Source organism: Drosophila montana, unplaced genomic scaffold, assembly GCF_035044405.1.
Source record: "Drosophila montana isolate Dmon_TW-CO22-7 unplaced genomic scaffold, ASM3504440v1 contig_1624_1, whole genome shotgun sequence".
NCBI classification, from domain to species: domain Eukaryota; kingdom Metazoa; phylum Arthropoda; class Insecta; order Diptera; family Drosophilidae; genus Drosophila; species Drosophila montana.
In genome coordinates this window covers 3,941,324-3,959,931 of record NW_026996559.1, presented here as the reverse complement: position 1 = coordinate 3,959,931, position 18,608 = coordinate 3,941,324, and the positions used below count along the sequence as shown (strand labels likewise).

The 18,608-nt window shown below is 40.5% G+C and overlaps 3 protein-coding genes across 3 annotated transcripts; all 3 read right to left on the bottom strand.

The window, feature by feature from the left end:
- Positions 1 to 628: 628 nt before the first annotated feature.
- Positions 629 to 1,704, bottom strand: LOC135440567 (fibroleukin-like). Its single transcript, XM_064699813.1, has 2 exons — positions 735 to 1,704; positions 629 to 666 (listed from the first exon to the last, which is right to left on the bottom strand). The coding sequence occupies exons 1-2, from the start codon at positions 1,702 to 1,704 to the stop codon at positions 629 to 631; spliced, it is 1,008 nt and encodes a 335-aa protein (XP_064555883.1).
- Positions 1,705 to 10,119: 8,415 nt separating this feature from the next.
- LOC135440523 (angiopoietin-related protein 7-like) lies at positions 10,120 to 11,754 on the bottom strand. The gene is made up of 2 exons (XM_064699739.1): positions 10,411 to 11,754; positions 10,120 to 10,341 (listed from the first exon to the last, which is right to left on the bottom strand). Exons 1-2 carry the CDS (start codon positions 11,703 to 11,705, stop codon positions 10,212 to 10,214), a joined length of 1,425 nt encoding a protein of 474 aa, XP_064555809.1. The 5' UTR covers positions 11,706 to 11,754; the 3' UTR covers positions 10,120 to 10,211.
- A 3,511-nt stretch (positions 11,755 to 15,265) lies between these two features.
- CheA7a (Chemosensory protein A 7a) lies at positions 15,266 to 16,778 on the bottom strand. Its single transcript, XM_064699847.1, has 2 exons — positions 16,547 to 16,778; positions 15,266 to 15,757 (listed from the first exon to the last, which is right to left on the bottom strand). The coding sequence occupies exons 1-2, from the start codon at positions 16,775 to 16,777 to the stop codon at positions 15,446 to 15,448; spliced, it is 543 nt and encodes a 180-aa protein (XP_064555917.1). The 5' UTR covers position 16,778; the 3' UTR covers positions 15,266 to 15,445.
- Positions 16,779 to 18,608: the final 1,830 nt, after the last annotated feature.

The window sequence follows — 18,608 nt, the reverse complement described above, 5'->3', positions numbered from 1 at the left end:
TACTCAAATCATAAATGAAGGAAAATCACATAGATAGGTGGCTAGATGGGTAAAGTAAGATTTGATTCGTTTGTAGCCCTGATCAGGAATATATATATATGTATATGCACTTTATGGAAGCAAAGATGCCTCCGTCTGCCTTTTATTCTCGTGGTCTTAGTAATTTTATGAAATTATGATTTAAAACTAGCTTTTATTGGCATTATCTGATTATTAGGTATATTGAACCGACTTGGGTCGCAGCATCATTTGCACTGCCTTCAAGGAAAAGTCGTGTGTGCCAATCCAATAAATGCCCTTTTGATATTGGGATGCCTCATTCAAGTACGGACCATTGAGATCGCTGCAAGCGAGATGGATTACAGGTTTTATTAAGCTGATGGAATTGAACGAAATTTGAACTTTAGCCTACCTGTGACCACATCGATCATACCACCAAGCGCTATGTTTCTGCTCCGCGCAGTTTTCATCGCTCCTGTCATTATCAACGTCATGAGTGGAGAACTTTCCGTTTCTGCCATATTTAAGGGCGTCGCTCGCATTGCCCGTGTAGGTGCCCAATTTCAGAGCGTAAGCCTCGCTTTCGCTGCCAATGCTAAAGTCCGCATAGCGGGCAAAGTAGGAGGAATTATCGAAGGTCTCCAGATGGACGTACAGCTCCTGGGCCTGGGCCATGGTCAGCCTGTTGAGCTTCTCCATGCCGATGAAGAATTCGCCTTGCAAGCTGCCAAAACCTGCGCGATAATCGCTCCAGTTCCGATAAAAGTTCTCGCTACCATCAATGCGACGCTGTATTACGGTCCAGCCTGGCCCGGCCAGTCGAGAATCGCAGAGCACCTCAAAGGGATCGATGCCAGGTGCTCGTATCTTGTGTATATCGGAGGAGTTGCCAAACCAATGACAATTTGTCGATTGCAGCCTATCGATGTGGATCCTGTACTCCGATAGCTCTGCCTGCACCTCATGCAGTTCCGATTGTAAATTCTTGATTTCCGATTGCTTTTGTTCGATTTGCATCTCGTTCGCATCGACTTGCGATCCAAGTGCACTTCGTTGATCCAAAATTCTTTTGACTTCCGCATGCAGCTCGGCAATTTGTTGATCCTTATTCTTCAGATTGTTTTCCAGCTCCTGGACTTTTACGTTATTCCAGTGTATTTCCGCATGCAGCTTCTCCAACTGCTCATCTTTGCTTTTGATTTGGGATTTGTAACTCTCGAGCTGTTCCTTGGCTTCCTTCGCATCGGACAGCAGCTGCTGGATTAGCTCCTCCTTCCGAGTCATGTTCTTAGCTGCTGCCAATTGTATTAGCTGATTCGTTTGAGCCACTTCCTGCAGCTGCTCTATTTGAGCTTCCTTTGTCTTGGCCTGCAATTTGCAGCTGTCGAGCAGTTCGGCCTGTTCTTTGGAATCTTTTAGCAGCTGCTCAATGCGGATGGTTTTATCCTGAACTTGTAGCTTGTAGGCCTTTAATAGCTCATCCTTCACATTGCTGTTGTTTCTATGGGAGTTGCACAAATCCTGCTGTTGCACTAGTTGGAGTTCCTTCTCCCTCAGCGCAGTCTCCGCCACGGCGAGCTTTATTTGCACTTGATCATATTTTATCTGTGTTTCGACCAGCTTATTCTCTTTATTTTGTATGACCTCATCAAATCGATCAATGTTCTCATTTTTTACAGCAATTTCCTGTAGCAGCAGTTTCATTATTCCAAAACATTTGACGCTGAACTCCGACTTCAGGCTTGTCACTGGCAAGTCCTTGACGACAAGCATAAAATAGGATATTAGAATAGATAATAGTTTATATGAACCTAATTATAATTTAACTAGACACTTCTTGGTGTTCGAAGTGAACGGACGTGCTCGCGGAATAAAATTAAAAATCAAAATTCGAGTGCACGCCCAAACGGCCAAACGCGGCTTTTGCAATCCCGCACAAAGATCGCAACGCATCAAGTATTCTGACCCAATAACAAATAGAAAAGAAAAAAAAACACAAAAAAGGCTAAAATTAAAACTAAACTACTTGCCGACAAAGCAATTTGTTTTAAAAATAAGGTGGTCAACAAATTGAGCAAGTCGTCTGCGGCAGTCTGCCGTACTGACATGCATCCAGCCAGTGGCAATGCCAATAGAGCCACCATTCCAGTGAGTGCTGAGAACAGCAATGCACCCACAATGAGTAACTAACGAGATCTCCAACTAACGAGGTAGGCTAACTGAATGCTGTCGCCGCTACGCCGCCGAGCACCTCAATGCTTAACAGCCGCTTAACAACAGCTGCCAATGAATTCTCAGTTTCACCTTCCTTCCCTTTAATGGACTCCGAAGACCCTGCCAGCAGCCCATATGCTGGTGCTAGTGTGAATAGAGACCCCGTTGACGCCCTAGTGGGTATAATAGATATCGTCAAACCCAATTCAACTGCCGCAGCCGCGGCTCGAATGATCCGAGCAGGCGACAAATAAAAATAATAAGCGCAAAGTCTTAGACAGCACGTGCCCACCTGCCGCGCGGCGAAAGCAGAACAAGACTGACACCAGTCCAGTTGGCACTCGTGCTCCCAATAGATATGCACTCTTGGCCGCACCCGATAATAACGAAGACATGGATACTGACGAATCTGAGGGCGAGCAGATAAACCCAGTCCAAGAAGAGAACTAGCCTGCCTCAGGTTGGGGGCGGCAGCCAGCCCAACGCTGTCGCCCATGCCAGCACCAGCTCCTCCGTGCCCGAAAAAAGGGCCAACAACAATGCCCCCACTGGAGGAAAGAAGCAACCCCCCATCGTCCTAAATCGCATCGACGACATCAACGACGTGTGGCTCATACTATCCGAAGTAGTGGATAGCTTGACCATCAAATCCAACCTAGGTAGGACTATGCGACTCCTAGCCAATGATGTGCCCACATACAGATACTGGAAGAACATAAAATTGAGTTCTACTTATACCAGCTGCAGGAGGAGAAGCCCTACCGCATAGTAATCAAAGGCCTCCACCACTCTACTCTCAACCGAGAGCTCATCGACGACCTGCGGAGCCAGGGCCATACCGTTCTCCACGTACACAATCCGAGCAGCAAAGCTACCAACGAGCCCATGAATATCCACTTCATTAACTTGTGCCGGCGGTCAACAACAAGGAGGCTCTTACCATCAGGAAGCTGTGCAAGCAGGTGGTCAAGGTTGAGACTGCTCGAAGAAGCCAGGATGTGGTGCAATGCCATTTATTTATTTATTTATTTATTTATTTATTAGTGGTCGACAAAACGAGTGTCTTCCTAATTATTCAATACATTTTATATACAATTATGAAAATTAAATGCTAAAAGCCTTGTTAGGGAACACAAATTTCTAATAGCATCACCGACCGATGGAGGTGTTTTATTTGCCAGTCCGGCCAGCTGTGCCCCTTTTCACAGCTAATTTTGTCAGTGACGCTATTAGAGCCTACATCTAAGAAGAAGGGTGTAAGTAGGAAAAGTGTTCTTAACTAAAATTAAAAATAATCTTAATTTGCTATATTATTTAAGAATATACCATAAATAGGAAAAAAGAAAGTAAGAAGATTGTCAATAAAGTAAAGAACTGTATGCTAGATATACAGAGTGTTAAGTAGATAGGACAAAGAGATAGTAATGGGTAAGCATGATGTCAGGAGTACGGGCACTTACTGTAGAAACAACACAAATGCGTTAAATGCGGCCTCAATCATTGCTCTGCTGATTGCACACGGCCCGACTCAGTTCCGGCAACATGCGCCCACTGCGGTGGTAACCACCATGCCAACTATAAGGGCTGCGAGTGGTTCACCGAATAACCAAATCGTGCGGGAACCCCAAAGCCCGCCAAAATGAAAAATCTCCCACCGACTCAAGCTAACCGAAGCCGCAGCAATAAAGTTCATGGCCCTACCACATGCCACCAGAAGAGGACTAGCTGCATTCAGCACAGAGAACAACGCCCGAGCTCTAACCAGCGAGAAGGACCAGCGCAAGCTAGGCTACATAGACTGCTGAGAGAACAGCTAGAGCTGGAGGCCATCGGAATAATTCTACTGTCAGAAACTTCAACTCGGCCTCTTCAGAAAAGCTCAGATGTCACCACTTATCGGTCCCATCTGCGTGCTCCATTTTATAACGTTGATTTTCAACGCCATATTAAGGACGCAACACTTCCCTACCCAGTGAAAGTCAGCGAGGATCCATATGATCCATAAGTCCTGCCTTCCTTGTCGAAAGTCTGGGAAAGACGGTTTGTCGCCCGACTTGCAAGGCTTATGGATCACATGGCCATCCTTCCTGATCACCAATTTGAGTTCAGGGGAGGGCGACCACGACACAGGAGACGCCCCAGAGTCTACCGACTACCCAAGTGACGATGCAGCCTTATTCAAAAAAGTCGCTTTTGACTTTTGTCCACGATAAAGCCTGAGGACTCAAACAGGCTTGGCGAAACCTCACCAACTGTGTTGTTATAAAAATGTATGTATGCTATTTTGATCCAATACAATAAACAAAACAAAAAAAAAAAAAATTTAACTGAATAGCATACCACTCCGAAAGCGCGTACCATGGCTTGCATCAACATAAATAATAATACAATTTGTTTGAAAAACATTTTTAACTTGAGAATGTGACCGAAGCGCAAGTGAACTGAAACAAAACTAAATTTCGCAATTGGCCTCAGCTGCTACCAAGGGTCTAGAAGCTGCGCTTTGATATACCCTGTATTCACAAAAGTGTGTAAAAAGGGTATCTTCACATATGGTGATATACCTAACAGTGATAAGGCAATTCTATAAATAAATAAAATAAATATCGAAGGGTCCTCTTTAGACTGTCTTCTCTAATCCAACATAGCTGTAAATCTAATATCTATTTAAGTATATTTATAATTATTTAAGTATGTTTGCAAAATACAAAATAAAATACTAGAGTTCATTTAAACCGAAGGCAGGAAAATCAGATTGTTGGATTTTTATTTTCTGAAGAGGACTGAAACGAAATTGTAGCTTTAATTATAATAGTATACCTATCCTATTTGATAAAGTTGGGCACATGTGTGTATGGTATCTTATGCATATGTTTATGCCAACGGTATAATAACATATATAAATACTAGCGGGTATAGCTCCGCCGTGCCCGTGGAACGTTTTGTCAAAGACAATATAACGGATGTGATCAGGGCATAGCACTTGATATAGAAATACGTATAAATAATAGAAGTGCGCAAAAACGCGCTCTGTCTCTCTTTCCCTCTCTCTCTCTTTCACTCGCATACACAGTCTCCCTTTCTTATCAGTATATGTATATGTTATTAATATAAACAAAAATATATTTTGAATATGAATGAGTAAGCTCTCAAAAAAAGTAACTCACAAAACTGATTAAGTCTAGAGTGCTAGAAAAGCTAATACCCTGTAGCCGCATATTCAAATATCTGTATATCTGTGTCCCAACTTACTGACTGACTGATTGATGATCAACGCACAGCCCAAACCGTAAGAGGTAGGAAGCTGTAACTGTAGTTACCTTCTGTGATGCAGGTGCACGTTAAGACGGGGTTTCGGGAAATTCCACCCGCAAGTATGGGAAAATCGCGAAAAACGTTTGTATGAAACTTTTATGTTTACCATCCGATCGGCCTCAAACTCATTTTCAAAGATCTTTGTTCAAATTCATTTGATGGCTATTTCATACAAATAGGTGTCAAAGATTTGGTGTGTGGCGTTTCGCCCTCAAATTTGTTTCCATGGATCTACATAAAAAATCATTTGAGACGTGTTCCACATTTTCGGCAAAATGAAAGCTTTCTCGATGGAAAGTGCAATTTAAAGATTTTTTGGTCGTGTTAATTTTTGTACGATTTGCTTCAAACTTATTTTCAAAGCTCTGCATAAGTAACTAATGAACACGTGTTTCAGCGATTGGGGAAATTCCACCCATAACAGTGGTAAATTGGCGGAAAAGGTTTGTCTGCAAGTTGTTTGTTTACCGTCCGATCAGTGTCAAAATCATTTTTAAATTTTGAGAAAATGTATTTCATACGTGCCACGGGCAAGGCCGGGCTATACCCGCTAGTATATATATATATGTTTTGATATACATGCAATTATCTCTATATATAAAACTGTTTGTCCTGACTGACTGACTGACTCAATGATTGGTGATCAACGCACAGCCCAAACCGTAAGAGCTAGGAAGCTGAAATTTTCACTGTAGTTACCTTCTGTGATGTAGGTGCACGTTAAGACGGGGTTTCGGGAAATTCCACCCGCAAGTGTGGAAAAATCGCGAAAAACGTTTGTATGTAACTTTTTTGTTTACCATCCTCTCCTTGGTGCAAATGGGGGTCGAAGATTTGGTGGAAGACGTTTTGTGTTCAAATTTATTTCCAAAGATCTATAAGAAAAATCATTTGAGACGTGTTTCACATATTTCGCAAAATCGAAACTCCTTCGGTGGAAAATGCATTTCAAAGTTTTTTTTGGTGAATTTTAAGTTTGTTTATTTTATAACATACGTGCCACGGGCAAGGCCGGGTTATACCCGCTAGTATATATATATATATATACTAATAGCAGGATGAACAGGTAAGAGGTTCTAGTCGGGAGCTTCCGACTAGAGGATACCCTGAACCCTCTTCTTCGAACACCAAATGCAGCTCGCGCTACGCGCTCGTTTACTTTAGTAGTAAAAAATATAAGAAAAAAGCGCTTTCTCGGTAGGTAGGTAGAAGTAGCAACAGACCACTACTACTACACTCTACCCAACAGCCAACAAATATTGAGTCTTAGTGAGAAAAAAACGAATTAAAATAGCAGCACAGAAAACAATACAATCGCAATTGCAATGCTGTTGATTGAATTCAAGGAAGACGCGCATGAATGTTTGTGTGTACATGTATACAGAAATTCTTGGAACTTGCGCTTTCTGCCGCTGATAGGAGAAAAGTCAAAATACGTTTTATTTAATCATTTCTGTGTTTCTTTGCCGATCTTGATGAAATTTTCTAAAGTACATCTTATTGTACCATAGAATAATCGTATACAATCAAAAAGTCATTTGAACGCAAGGGTCTCAGAACCTATAAGAGCTAGAGACTTGAAATTTTAGCTGTAGGTCCTCCTAGTCCATGCGCAACAAGACTCAATTATTCAATTCGAACCCTATCGAGGAAACTATTTTTTTTTTTCGGCTGGTGTGGCTGTTGATTAGAGGCGGCAGCAAGTAATGCGGTCAGTTACGAGTTCGAACCCTGCCAAGGAAACTTTTTTTTTTTAATTTGTCTTTATTAGTACGTAAGAAAACGAGCACGTAGCGCGAGCTGCATTTGGGGAATAAGAGGGTTCAGGGTATCCCCTAGTCTGGAGCTCCGACTAGAACCTCTTACTAGTTTTTTCCTGTAGTACTCAAACTTAGTCTTTATATTTCGCAACAAAAAAAGGTTTCTTTTTTTAACCTTGCAGAGGGTATTATAATTTTGTCGTAAAATGTGTAACGCATAGAAGGAGACATTTCCGACCCCATGAAGTACATATATTCAGGATCAGTATTAACAGCCGAGTCGATATAGGCATCTCCGTTTGTCCGTCTGTCGTTTCTATGCGAACTAGTCTCTCAGTTTTAAAGCTATCTTTATAAAACTTTGGAGAAGTGCCTCTTTCTGTTGCACGCAGTACATATGTCGGAACTGCTGGATCGGACCACTATATCATATAGCTGCCATAGGAGCAATCGGTCGAAAAGTAGGTTCTTGTATGAATTTTTGTTTTTGTTTTTCAAGATGTCATAAAAATAATACTAAAGCTAAAAGAAATCTACTACTAAATGTCAACCCAACTGTTAATCACAGTCTCGCTCCTCAGCTCGTTGCATTCGGACGTGCGCGCTTGACAAGTTATTTTCGCAAGTGATCAACACAATCTCTTTACCTCTTTATCTGTTTGTGCTCTTGCACTATTTTTAGCCACTGCTTGCGGTGGCGGCAGCTTATTGCGGTACTTTACCTAAGATAAGCCAGACTTAAACGGTGCTTAGTTTGCGCGCTGCGCAAGCGAGAGGATGGTTCCGTTAATTCTTATCTTTTGATCTATAAAAGTGGACGACAATTGCATTATTTGACTCTAAATAATAACAATTGAAGGTATGGACAATAACTCATGGAATCAGTCGCTACCTAGTAATAGGCAAGCTGTACTGGAGGAGATGAGAAAAGCAGCTGGGGTAAGCCCTGAAACTCTACGCTCTCAAATCCGCAGTAGCGTAGTATCCATTTCTGCGGAAAACAACAGCTTATTGCCAAATCGGGTGATAACTGGGCCGACAGTAACAACAAGCACTGATACCAGCGTCACCTGCACTATCTCTATGTCGCAAGCAAGTTTGACATCTACATCTACGTATAATGTAGCGGCAACTGTGGGGCCTAACATTTCCTCGACTACGTCACTTGACAACACATTGGGTGAAATCTTGTCAGCAGCAACTCGTAAGACGAAGTGCTCGTTTCAAGACCGTGGCCTGCCTGCTAGTAAAAAACATAAAGGAGTTATAAACACTTCTAAATCTATACAGAAAGCTAAGTCGAAGCCCGCTGAGCTGCACAAGGAAGTAGCCAAAGACACGGCATCCACCTCGACTGCAGCAGCACTGAGTAAAAACCGTTTTGCAGCTCTGGACGAAGAAGCGGACAACATGATGGAGCAAGGATTGTCAGAAAGCGGTTCTGACGACGAATATGAAGCTCGTGCTGTTGGCAACGGGAACAAACAATCCTCAAAAACGCTCTCAAAGCCTCCAGCAATATGTGTACCACAAGTCAACAATCCCTCAGGCATGGAACAAGCACTAGACTCGTGCGTGGGTGCCAACAACTATAGCATTCGCACCTCTAAGTTCGGTGTATCACGGATATATACCGCAAACTCTGACGCTTTCCGAGCAGCTGTAAGACATTTGACAAAACTTAACTGTCAATTCTGGCACCATCAACTTAGGGAGGAAAAGCCTTACAGGGTTGTCGTCAAGGGCGTTGATGCCAACGTCCCCAAACCACAAATTGCGCAAGCTTTTACTGACCAGGGTTTCGAAACTCTCAATATATATTGCCCAAGAAAGGCAGATTGGCGTAACGTTCAGGTCAACGAGACAGACGATGAAGCGACGATCAACTACAAGACTAGGCAAAATCAATTGTTTGTCAATTTAAAACAAGGACCCAATGTGTCTAATCACAACTGCATTTATAAAAATTGTATTGCCTACTTTTGGGCACACACGGAAAATAGTTGAAATAGTTTTGGCAACAAACGCCACTTCAAGCCCCCGGACCAAAATCGCTCTTGGGGGTACCACAAGGGTGATAAGCGCTTGTGACAAGGAATGATAAAAAATTATTATTGTTTAATATCTTTGGCATGATATTTTCCGATTATATTACCCTGCAATCAATCGCATTGTAGAATTTTTGCGTTTACAGATGTCGGGGCGAGCTGCCGACTTGATTATTAATATTATGAAGCCGATGCTGAAAAGGTCTGGTAAATTTTGAAAGTCCGGTATAACATACAGTAGAATCACTAGAAATTTATGTTGGTCGCTTTCGATACTGCGGTGCACGAGGCAAGGAGTTTTTAGAATTTTTGCATTTAGCACAAGTTTATGTGTGTTTATATGTGTCTGCCTGACCACAGCCATAACAGAAAACATTATCGAACACTCGAATAAAAAAAAAAGTATCGAGACAATTTTGTGTTTTACTTCGCTAGCGACATTTGTCTTCTACATGTACGAGAAACTATGTGTCGAATTTGGTATCTCCCGCTTGTATAATCTCCAAGGTATGGTTATAAAACGTCTGCTGAAAACCGATCTAAATTGATTGGGGTAAAAATGTGAAGGGACGTTCAATGCAACTTTTAATGTGAGGAAAACGTATAAATAGATAAATAGATAGACAAATATTTGATTTCCACAAGTCTTATAATCTTCAGGATATGGTTATAAAACGTCTGCTGTAAATCAATCTATATTGATTGCAGAGAAAATGGGTAAAGTACGATTGATTAGTTTGTAGTCCTGATCAGGAATATATAGATTTGCACCTTATGGAAGCACAAATTCCTCCGTCTGCCTTTTATTCTCATGGTCTTAGCAATTTTATGAAATTATGATTTAAAACTAACTTTAGTTGGCATTATCTGATTATTAGGTATATTGAACCGACTTGGGTCGCAGCATCATTTGCACTGACTTAAAGGAAAAGGCGTGTGTACCAAGCCAATAAATGCCCTTTGGATCTTTGGATGCCTCTTTCAAGTACTGACCATTGAGGTTGCTGCAAGAGAGATGGAACACACGTTTTACTAAGCTGATGGAATTAAACGAAATTTGAACTTTGACCTACCTGTGACCACATCGATCATACCACCAGGCGCCATGCTTCTGCTCCGCGCAGTTTCCGTCGCTCCTGTCATTATCAACGTCATGAGTGGAGAACTTTCGGTTTCTGGCAAAGTAAAGGGCGTCGCTCGCATTGCCCGTGTAGGAGCCCAAAAGTTTCAGAGCGTAGGCCTCGCTTTCGCTGCCAATGCTAAAGTCCGCATAGCGGGCAAAGTAGGAGGAATTATCGAAGGTCTCCAGATGGACGTACAGCTCCTGGGCCTGGGCCATGGTCAGCCTGTTGAGCTTCTCCATGCCGATGAAGAATTCGCCTTGCAAGCTGCCAAAACCTGCGCGATAATCGCTCCAGTTCCGATAAAAGTTCTCGCTACCATCAATGCGACGCTGTATTACGGTCCAGCCTGGCCCGGCCAGTCGAGAATCGCAGAGCACCTCAAAGGGATCGATGCCAGGTGCTCGTATCTTGTGTATATCGGAGGAGTTGCCAAACCAATGACAATTTGTCGATTGCAGCCTATCGATTTGGATCCTGTACTCCGATAGCTCTGCCTGCACCTCATGCAGTTCCGATTGTAAATTCTTGATTTCCGATTGCTTTTGTTCGATTTGCATCTCGTTCGCATCGACTTGCGATCCAAGTGCACTTCGTTGATCCAAAATTCTTTTGACTTCCGCATGCAGCTCGGCAATTTGTTGATCCTTATTCTTCAGATTGTTTTCCAGCTCCTGGACTTTTACGTTATTCCAGTGTATTTCCGCATGCAGCTTCTCCAACTGCTCATCTTTGCTTTTGATTTGGGATTTGTAGCTCTCGAGCTGTTCCTTGGCTTCCTTCGCATCGGACAGCAGCTGCTGGATTAGCTCCTCCTTCTGAGTCATGTTCTTAGCTGCTGCCAATTGTATTAGCTGATTCGTTTGAGCCACTTCCTGCAGCTGCTCTATTTGAGCTTCCTTTGTCTTGGCCTGCAATTTGCAGCTGTCGAGCAGTTCGGCCTGTTCTTTGGAATCTTTTAGCAGCTGCTCAATGCGGATGGTTTTATCCTGAACTTGTAGCTTGTAGGCCTTTAATAGCTCATCCTTCACATTGCTGTTGTTTCTATGGGAGTTGCACAAATCCTGCTGTTGCACTAGTTGGAGTTCCTTCTCCCTCAGCGCAGTCTCCGCCACGGCGAGCTTTATTTGCACTTGATCATATTTCATCTGTGTTTCGACCAGCTTATTCTCTTTATTTTGTATGACCTCATCAAATCGATCAATTTTCTCCTTTTTTACGGCAATTTCCTGTAGCAGCGGTTGCATTATTCCAAAACATTTGACGCTGAACTCCGACTTCAGGCTTGTCACTGGCAAGTCCTTGACGACAAGCATAAAATAGGATATTAGAATAGATAATAGTTTATATGAACCTAATAATACTTTAACTGGATAACATACCACTCCGAAAGCGCGCACCATGGCTTGCATCAACATAAATAATAATACAATTTGTTTGAAAAACATTTTTAACTTGAGAATGTGACCGAAGCGCAAGTGAACTGAAACATAACTAAATTTCGCAATTGGCCTCAGCTGCTACCAAGGGTCTAAAAGCTGCGCTTTGATATACCCTGTATTAACAAAAGTGTGTAACAAGGGTATCTGCACATATGATATACGCAACAGAGATAAGGCAATTCTAGATATTAATAAAATAAATATCGATGGGTCCACTTAAGACTGTCTTCTATATATATATATATATATATATATACATATATATATATATGTATATTTATATAAAGTTGGACACATGTATTTGAGTGTTATCTTATGCATATATGTATGTTAATGATATTATAATATATATACATAAGTATATACAGATATTTGAATATGCGGCTACAGGGTATCAGCTATTCTAGCACTCTAGACTTAATCAGTTTTGTGTTTTACTTTTTCTTGAGAGCTTGCTCATTCAAATTCAAAATATATTTTTGTATATGTTAATAACATATACATATACTGATAAGAAAGGGAGACCGTGTGTGCGTGTGAAAGAGAGAGAGTAAGAGAGAGACAGAGCGCGTTTCTGCGCACTTCTATGTTTTATATCGTGTGCTATGCCCTGAGCACATCCGTTTAAAATGTTAACTGTTTACATGTAAATGTATTTGGATATTATTTCTGAAGTGAGATTCAATTACAAACATGACTAATTGTATAAAGTGCAATTGTGTATAAATAAATATATATATGAGTGTGTGTATACATATATATATTATATAGAACCATTTGAAAATGGAGTTGTCTACATAAGTAACGAGCTCCGTTTCTCCGTTGCTTAAAGTCGAACAAATATATCGTAAATATCCGCATATAACAATACTATAAAAACAAAAATATTACAATATTTTTTAGAATGTTATCAGAATATGAAATTTATTTGTTTTTGTGAGCGTCAAAAATATACGGTTCTTATCGTCCAAGCATTTCCATAGCCCTACAAAGGCGTTGGATCCAAGTTCAAGTTTACAGATTGATAATCTTTAGCTCGATGCTAAAGTGCACGAGAAATATGAAGTACACTTAAACTGGGAATTGTCGCAGACCAAATACATATTTCAAAATATTAATTACATCAGCTATTATATATATTGCTATAGTATATAGAATAAATATATCTAGCCTCTATATTAGTACTTACTTATTACTAATTGTTACTTCTAAAATTGCGTAGATTGGCTTATATATCGACATCTGCATTATCTATATATAAAAAACTGATTGAGCCGACTGACAATTAGTCAAATTGGTAATTAGCAAAACCGTAAAAGCTAGGCAACTGATACATTTTTTACTATAGTAAAGAGATGTGGCATAAATAATGGTTAAATTCGCAAGTACGAAAAAATCATGGAAAATATATGTCTGAAACTTTTTTACCGTCTGATCGGGCGCAAACTTATTTTCAAAGATATTTTTCAAATTTTCACATGCAAGGAAAATTTTAATTTGCATCTTCAAGCTCGTGTTTAAGGCTCTACTATAAGCAAGATTGTACAAATTTTCCACGTAGCGCACGGTACTAAGTTTTCTCTCTTGCGTTTAAAATTTAATTAACATTTAACTTATTTTCAAATATCTACATGAATATAATTCAAGGTAGTTCAAGTAGATTGTAAGGGGCATCTTAAAGTTGCAACATATAACTTGACCCGGGCGAGGCCGGAAAAAGCCCGCTAGTATTATGTGAGTGTGTACCTACTCATATGCATGCATAAAAGATACCCCAGCTAGCATCCAGAGACTTGGGATGCGTCAAACTGCTCGCGAACAAAGGGGCAACGCTTGCGTGTGGCAACACTCGATAACATAATTATCTGTCATAATCAGTAGGCGTTGAAATGTGCAATTTCAAGTGCAATTTAATGTGCACCAACAGCCAACAGGCAACAGCAACAGATAGCACAAAAGTGCGTGGCGTGCGGTGGCGGCGGCAGCGGGGGTGTCAGGTGTTGGCAGGGTTGCCAGGTTGCCTGCCTTGGGGCGCTGTCGTCTAAAGCATTCAGTTTGTGTTTTGAAAATTCGCATCAGATTATTGCAATAAACATAATTATGCGAGCTGCATATGATTTTTCAATTAAACACATGCAACACAACTCCCCAATTGCTGGCGATGGCGGCAACGGTTGCTGCTGCCACGGCTGCTGTTGCTGCCACGCGGGTGGTTGACGCTGACGAGGCAAATAAAAAGCCATCCACATGCATAGGCAATGCAAATGTGCAACAATATGTGAATGTTTGTGTGTGTGTTTGTGGATGCTGCTGCTGCAGGGGTGCTGCAGGGCAGAGGGGGACCGCCAGGGTCTGGGGCTTCTGGTTATGGGTGGGCGAACTGATGACATGACCAACCAATTGCTGCTCGTTGCGGGTGTTTGTAATGCATATTTGTTAATTAAGTGTCGCATGTGGCTGTCGCTCTGTCTCTGCGTGTGTGTGCGAGTGTGTGCAATTGTAACGGTGCTTAAGTGGAATCAATGGATTGTAATGCACAGATAATCATTTTTAGCAAAAACACAGCCCATTGCAAAGCCATAACCAAAACCCCAAACCCGATCCCCGCACCCAACCCTATGCACAACCCTTTATGCATGCTGTGCTGCCCGAGAGAGAGAGAGAGAGAGGGAGAGAGTGGGATGCTGGGGCAGCTGTCATTATGCGCGCGTATTTTTGGAGAGCCTTGCCATATGCTGGGCGTTGCCACTCTGCTTGTCAATGACAAATGGCACAGCGTGAAATAACGGGACAACGGCAGCAATTGCAATTGCGAATTTCAATTAGACGAGGTGTTGATGCAGAAACTGAATTTTGTGCCCGCCAATTTTTGTGAATTGTATTTGGAATTTTAAGCATGCAAGTACTTGACAAAGCTCTGCACCACACCAGACGCCAGACTCTTCAGATACCCTCTCAATTCTCAAGCTCCCTCTTAACTTTCTCGGTGAATCCTCTGGCAACCTTGAAACTGATAACTTCTGTATATTTAATGACAAATTTGCTTTCCACCCTAAATGCGCCACCACCACTACCAAAACTAAAGCTATTTCCTTGTGGAACATTATAACTATTCAACGGAGTAAAAATATAAAAAAAAGGGGGACTGAATATAAAAACATCATAACTATCTTAAAATGTTGGAAGTGTAGTCCCAAGTCTTAACCGATTGCTGACATTATAAAGCTCAATGCTCAAGCTTCTGCAACTAAGCCAAAATTCATTCCATTTCCACTCGGGATTGCAGCTTGGTTCTGGTTAAAAAGTATACACATAACATTTTCACCAATTGCCTAAATAGTTGGGAATGAAAAGCTTGCATTAAGTTCTAGGTCCTTGAAAGCGAAAGTATTTTATATTTGACAAGTCAGAACAAAGCTTAAGCTAAGTAAGAAATAGACATATATGTAAAACGCTCGCAGTGCCAAATGGATCCACCCAAAATAAAGAATATTATAATTTTAAATTAGAAAAGTAAACAAAAGAAAAATTACTAATAGATGACATTAGATTAGTGTGACAGAGGCCAAAAGACCAGCGACACCAAGATCATTATCCAACATTTTAAGCTCCAATAGGTAATCGCCCTTGGGCGCATCATCCGGCAGGAAGGTGGTCTCCAGTTCGTAGTTATCTATTGTGTACTTGCCCTTGGGAAATGGACAGTCGCCCTGTTCGGGCATATTGGACTTCTTTTGCAGATGCGGATATGTGTCCACATCCTCGTTGACGAACTGACAGAATGGCTTGTTCACATTCATAACCATGGGGCCTTTCTGTTTGGCACCCTCATCGTAGGCGAACACTTGCAGCGATAGCTGAAGAGTTTAATAAGATATAATATATATATACAAATATAATATACTAGCGGGTATAGCCCGGCCTTGCCCGTGGCACGTATTTTATAAAATCAATGTTCTCAAAAAAATTTGAATTGTTTTTCAAACTGATCGGACGGTAAACAAATAACTTTCATACAAACGTTTTCCGCCAATTTACCACTATTGCGAGTGGAATTTCCCAAATCGCTGAAACACGTATTCATTACATTCTTATGTAGAGCTTTGAAAATAGGTTTAACGCAAATCGGACACAATTTAAAACTTCGCACACAAAAAATCTTTAAATCGCATTCCCCCCGAAGAAGTTTGAATTCTGCGATAAGTGTGAAACACGTATCAAATGGTTTTTCTTATAGATCTCTGGAAATGAATTTGAGCGCGAAACGTCACCCACCCAATCTTTGACCTCCATTTCCACCAAGGAGGAACGGATTTTCCTAAAAGTGTGAAACACCCCTCAAATGAATTTGAACAAAGATCTTTGATAATAAGTTTGAGGCCGATGGGATGGTAAACAAAAAAGATACATACAAACGTTTTTCGCGATTTTGCCACACTTGCGGGTGGAATTTCCCGAAACCCCGTCTTAACGTGCACCTACATCACATAAGGTAGCTACAGTGAAAATTTCAGCTTCCTAGCTCTTACTGTTTGGGCTGTGCGTTGATCACCAATCAGTCAGTCAGTCAGTCAGTCAGTCAGTCAGTCAGTCAGGACAAACAGTTTTATATATAGAGATTATACATAATTAATAAAGTGTCTTACCTTCTGCTCATCGCCCATATTCCTTTTAAATTCGAAATCCCCGTGCAGGGTATACTTGTTGCGTCCCACTTTCTTCATGCGCAGCGTGCCCCAATCGACCCATTTATTATCGTTCTCGAAATTATTATTCTTCTCGAACGAGTTCAACTCGACGCTATAGCTCTTATCCTCGGCCCTGGCGTACACCAGCAACATCAGTCCAACAACCAACGGACCCGAGAGACTAGCCATGGTGTCCCAACTAAATTGACGACTGCTTCACAGCCAGCACACTCTTTATATATGAGTCCGGCGAGCCCAAGTACTTATCTCGCATGCAATATCATTGTTTCTCGAGCTTGTAAATAGTTCAATCTTGTTTATAGGTTGACCATTATGTGTAGGTATACATTGTGATTAAATTTTTAATTTATAATATAGAATAGCATAGTAATTTTATTTTACCACTTTTTATATGGCTATGGCACTATGCGTTGTATATCTTATGCGATTACAATCACAATTTGTCAATACTATTATTATAATAATGTCTAGGTCAAAGTTAATGAAAGCTGACCTTATTCATCTCTATCTGACGGACTGACTGACTAATTGGTTATCAACGCACATCACAAGCCGTAAGATTTTAAGCTGAAAGTTTCACTATAGTTACCATAAACGAAGGATTATTTTCGGCTTCAAGATACTCAACACCGAGACTTTTACTTTTTAATGGAATGGATTTTAAACTGATTTTCAAATATCTTAGTCAAATTTTACTTAAAACGTGAATCTCAAGATAGTACGGGTGTAAATTTTCCAAGAGCGGAAAATCTAAATACCGGGGAGCATCCACTATATTTATGTACGCATATGTATGTGTGTATATATACGTGTTTGTATGCGTACGCATGTATGTATGTATTTATGTGCATGGATGCATGGATGCATTTCTATCTACATACTACATACACATATCTATCTACTTAACACTCTATATATCTAGCATACAGTTCTTTACTTTATTAACAATCATCTTACTTTCTTTTCTCCTATTTATGGTATATTCTTAAATAATATAGCAAATTAAGATTATTTTTAATTTTAGTTAAGAACACTTTTTCCTACTTACACCCTTCTTCTTAGATGTAGGCTCTAATAGCGTCACTGATAAAAGGGGCTGTGAAAAGGGGCACAGCTAGCCGGACTGGCGAATAAAACACCTCCATCGGTCGGTGATGCTATTAGAAAATTGTGTTCTCTAACTAGGCTTTTAGCATTTAATTTTCATAATTGTATATATAATGTATTGAATAATTAGGAAGACGAGTGTCTTCCTTGTCGACCATTAATAAATAAATAAATAAATAAATAAATAAATGTATGTATGTGTGTATGTACATGTATATATGCTGGTGTGCAAATTTAAAAAGGAAACGCATTCTTGATTATGCCGTACTACGCGATTCTCATGAAGGCTTATATGCTTATAGGCTTCACTTCAATATAGGAGGAGGCGGCCGCATTAATATTGGAGGCAGCGACGGCAGCTTGAACAAAGGAGGAGACGGCGGCCTCAACTATGAAGGAGTCGGCGATTTGAACAATGGAGTAGGCAGTGGCTGTGGCTTTGGCGGTGCAGGCGCCATCAATTATAACAAAATGGTACGTATTTGAAACATAATATATAAAAGAAAAGTAACATTTATTTATATCGTATGTATGCATTTTGGTTTCTATGTATTTAAATACATTCATGTATGTATGTATTTAAATATTTGATCCTTTTAATTTTTTTTAATTTAATAAATATTTCTGTTACTTCAGTGCTGTGTTTATGATAGATTCAACGCCTACTGATAGATTCAAGAATATATTCATATATTAATATAGGTCCAATAAAGTTGTTGTCATCATTTAAAGAATAAAGTAATTGTGGCCCAGTTTACATAATAACAACAAGAAATAATGATAAATTTCCTCACTTAAATGTACATAAAAAAGCGTAGCTGCATATTGAATTTGCTTTTACGTAATACATTTTGCTAAAATGTTATTTAATTTGAATTTGGAACGATTTCAA

Excerpts from the sequence above, each read along its gene's own strand:
- LOC135440567 (XM_064699813.1), bottom strand. The coding sequence starts at position 1,704 with ATGAAACTGCTGCTACAGGAAATTGCTGTAAAAAATGAGAACATTGAT. Across the intron at positions 667-734 it reads CTGGAGCGATTATCGCGCAG|GCCCAGGAGCTGTACGTCCA; the intron begins GTTTTGGCAGCT and ends ACCATGGCCCAG.
- LOC135440523 (XM_064699739.1), bottom strand. The coding sequence starts at position 11,705 with ATGCAACCGCTGCTACAGGAAATTGCCGTAAAAAAGGAGAAAATTGAT. Across the intron at positions 10,342-10,410 it reads TATGATCGATGTGGTCACAG|CAACCTCAATGGTCAGTACT; the intron begins GTAGGTCAAAGT and ends TCTCTCTTGCAG.
- CheA7a (XM_064699847.1), bottom strand. The coding sequence starts at position 16,777 with ATGGCTAGTCTCTCGGGTCCGTTGGTTGTTGGACTGATGTTGCTGGTG. Across the intron at positions 15,758-16,546 it reads ATATGGGCGATGAGCAGAAG|CTATCGCTGCAAGTGTTCGC; the intron begins GTAAGACACTTT and ends TAAACTCTTCAG.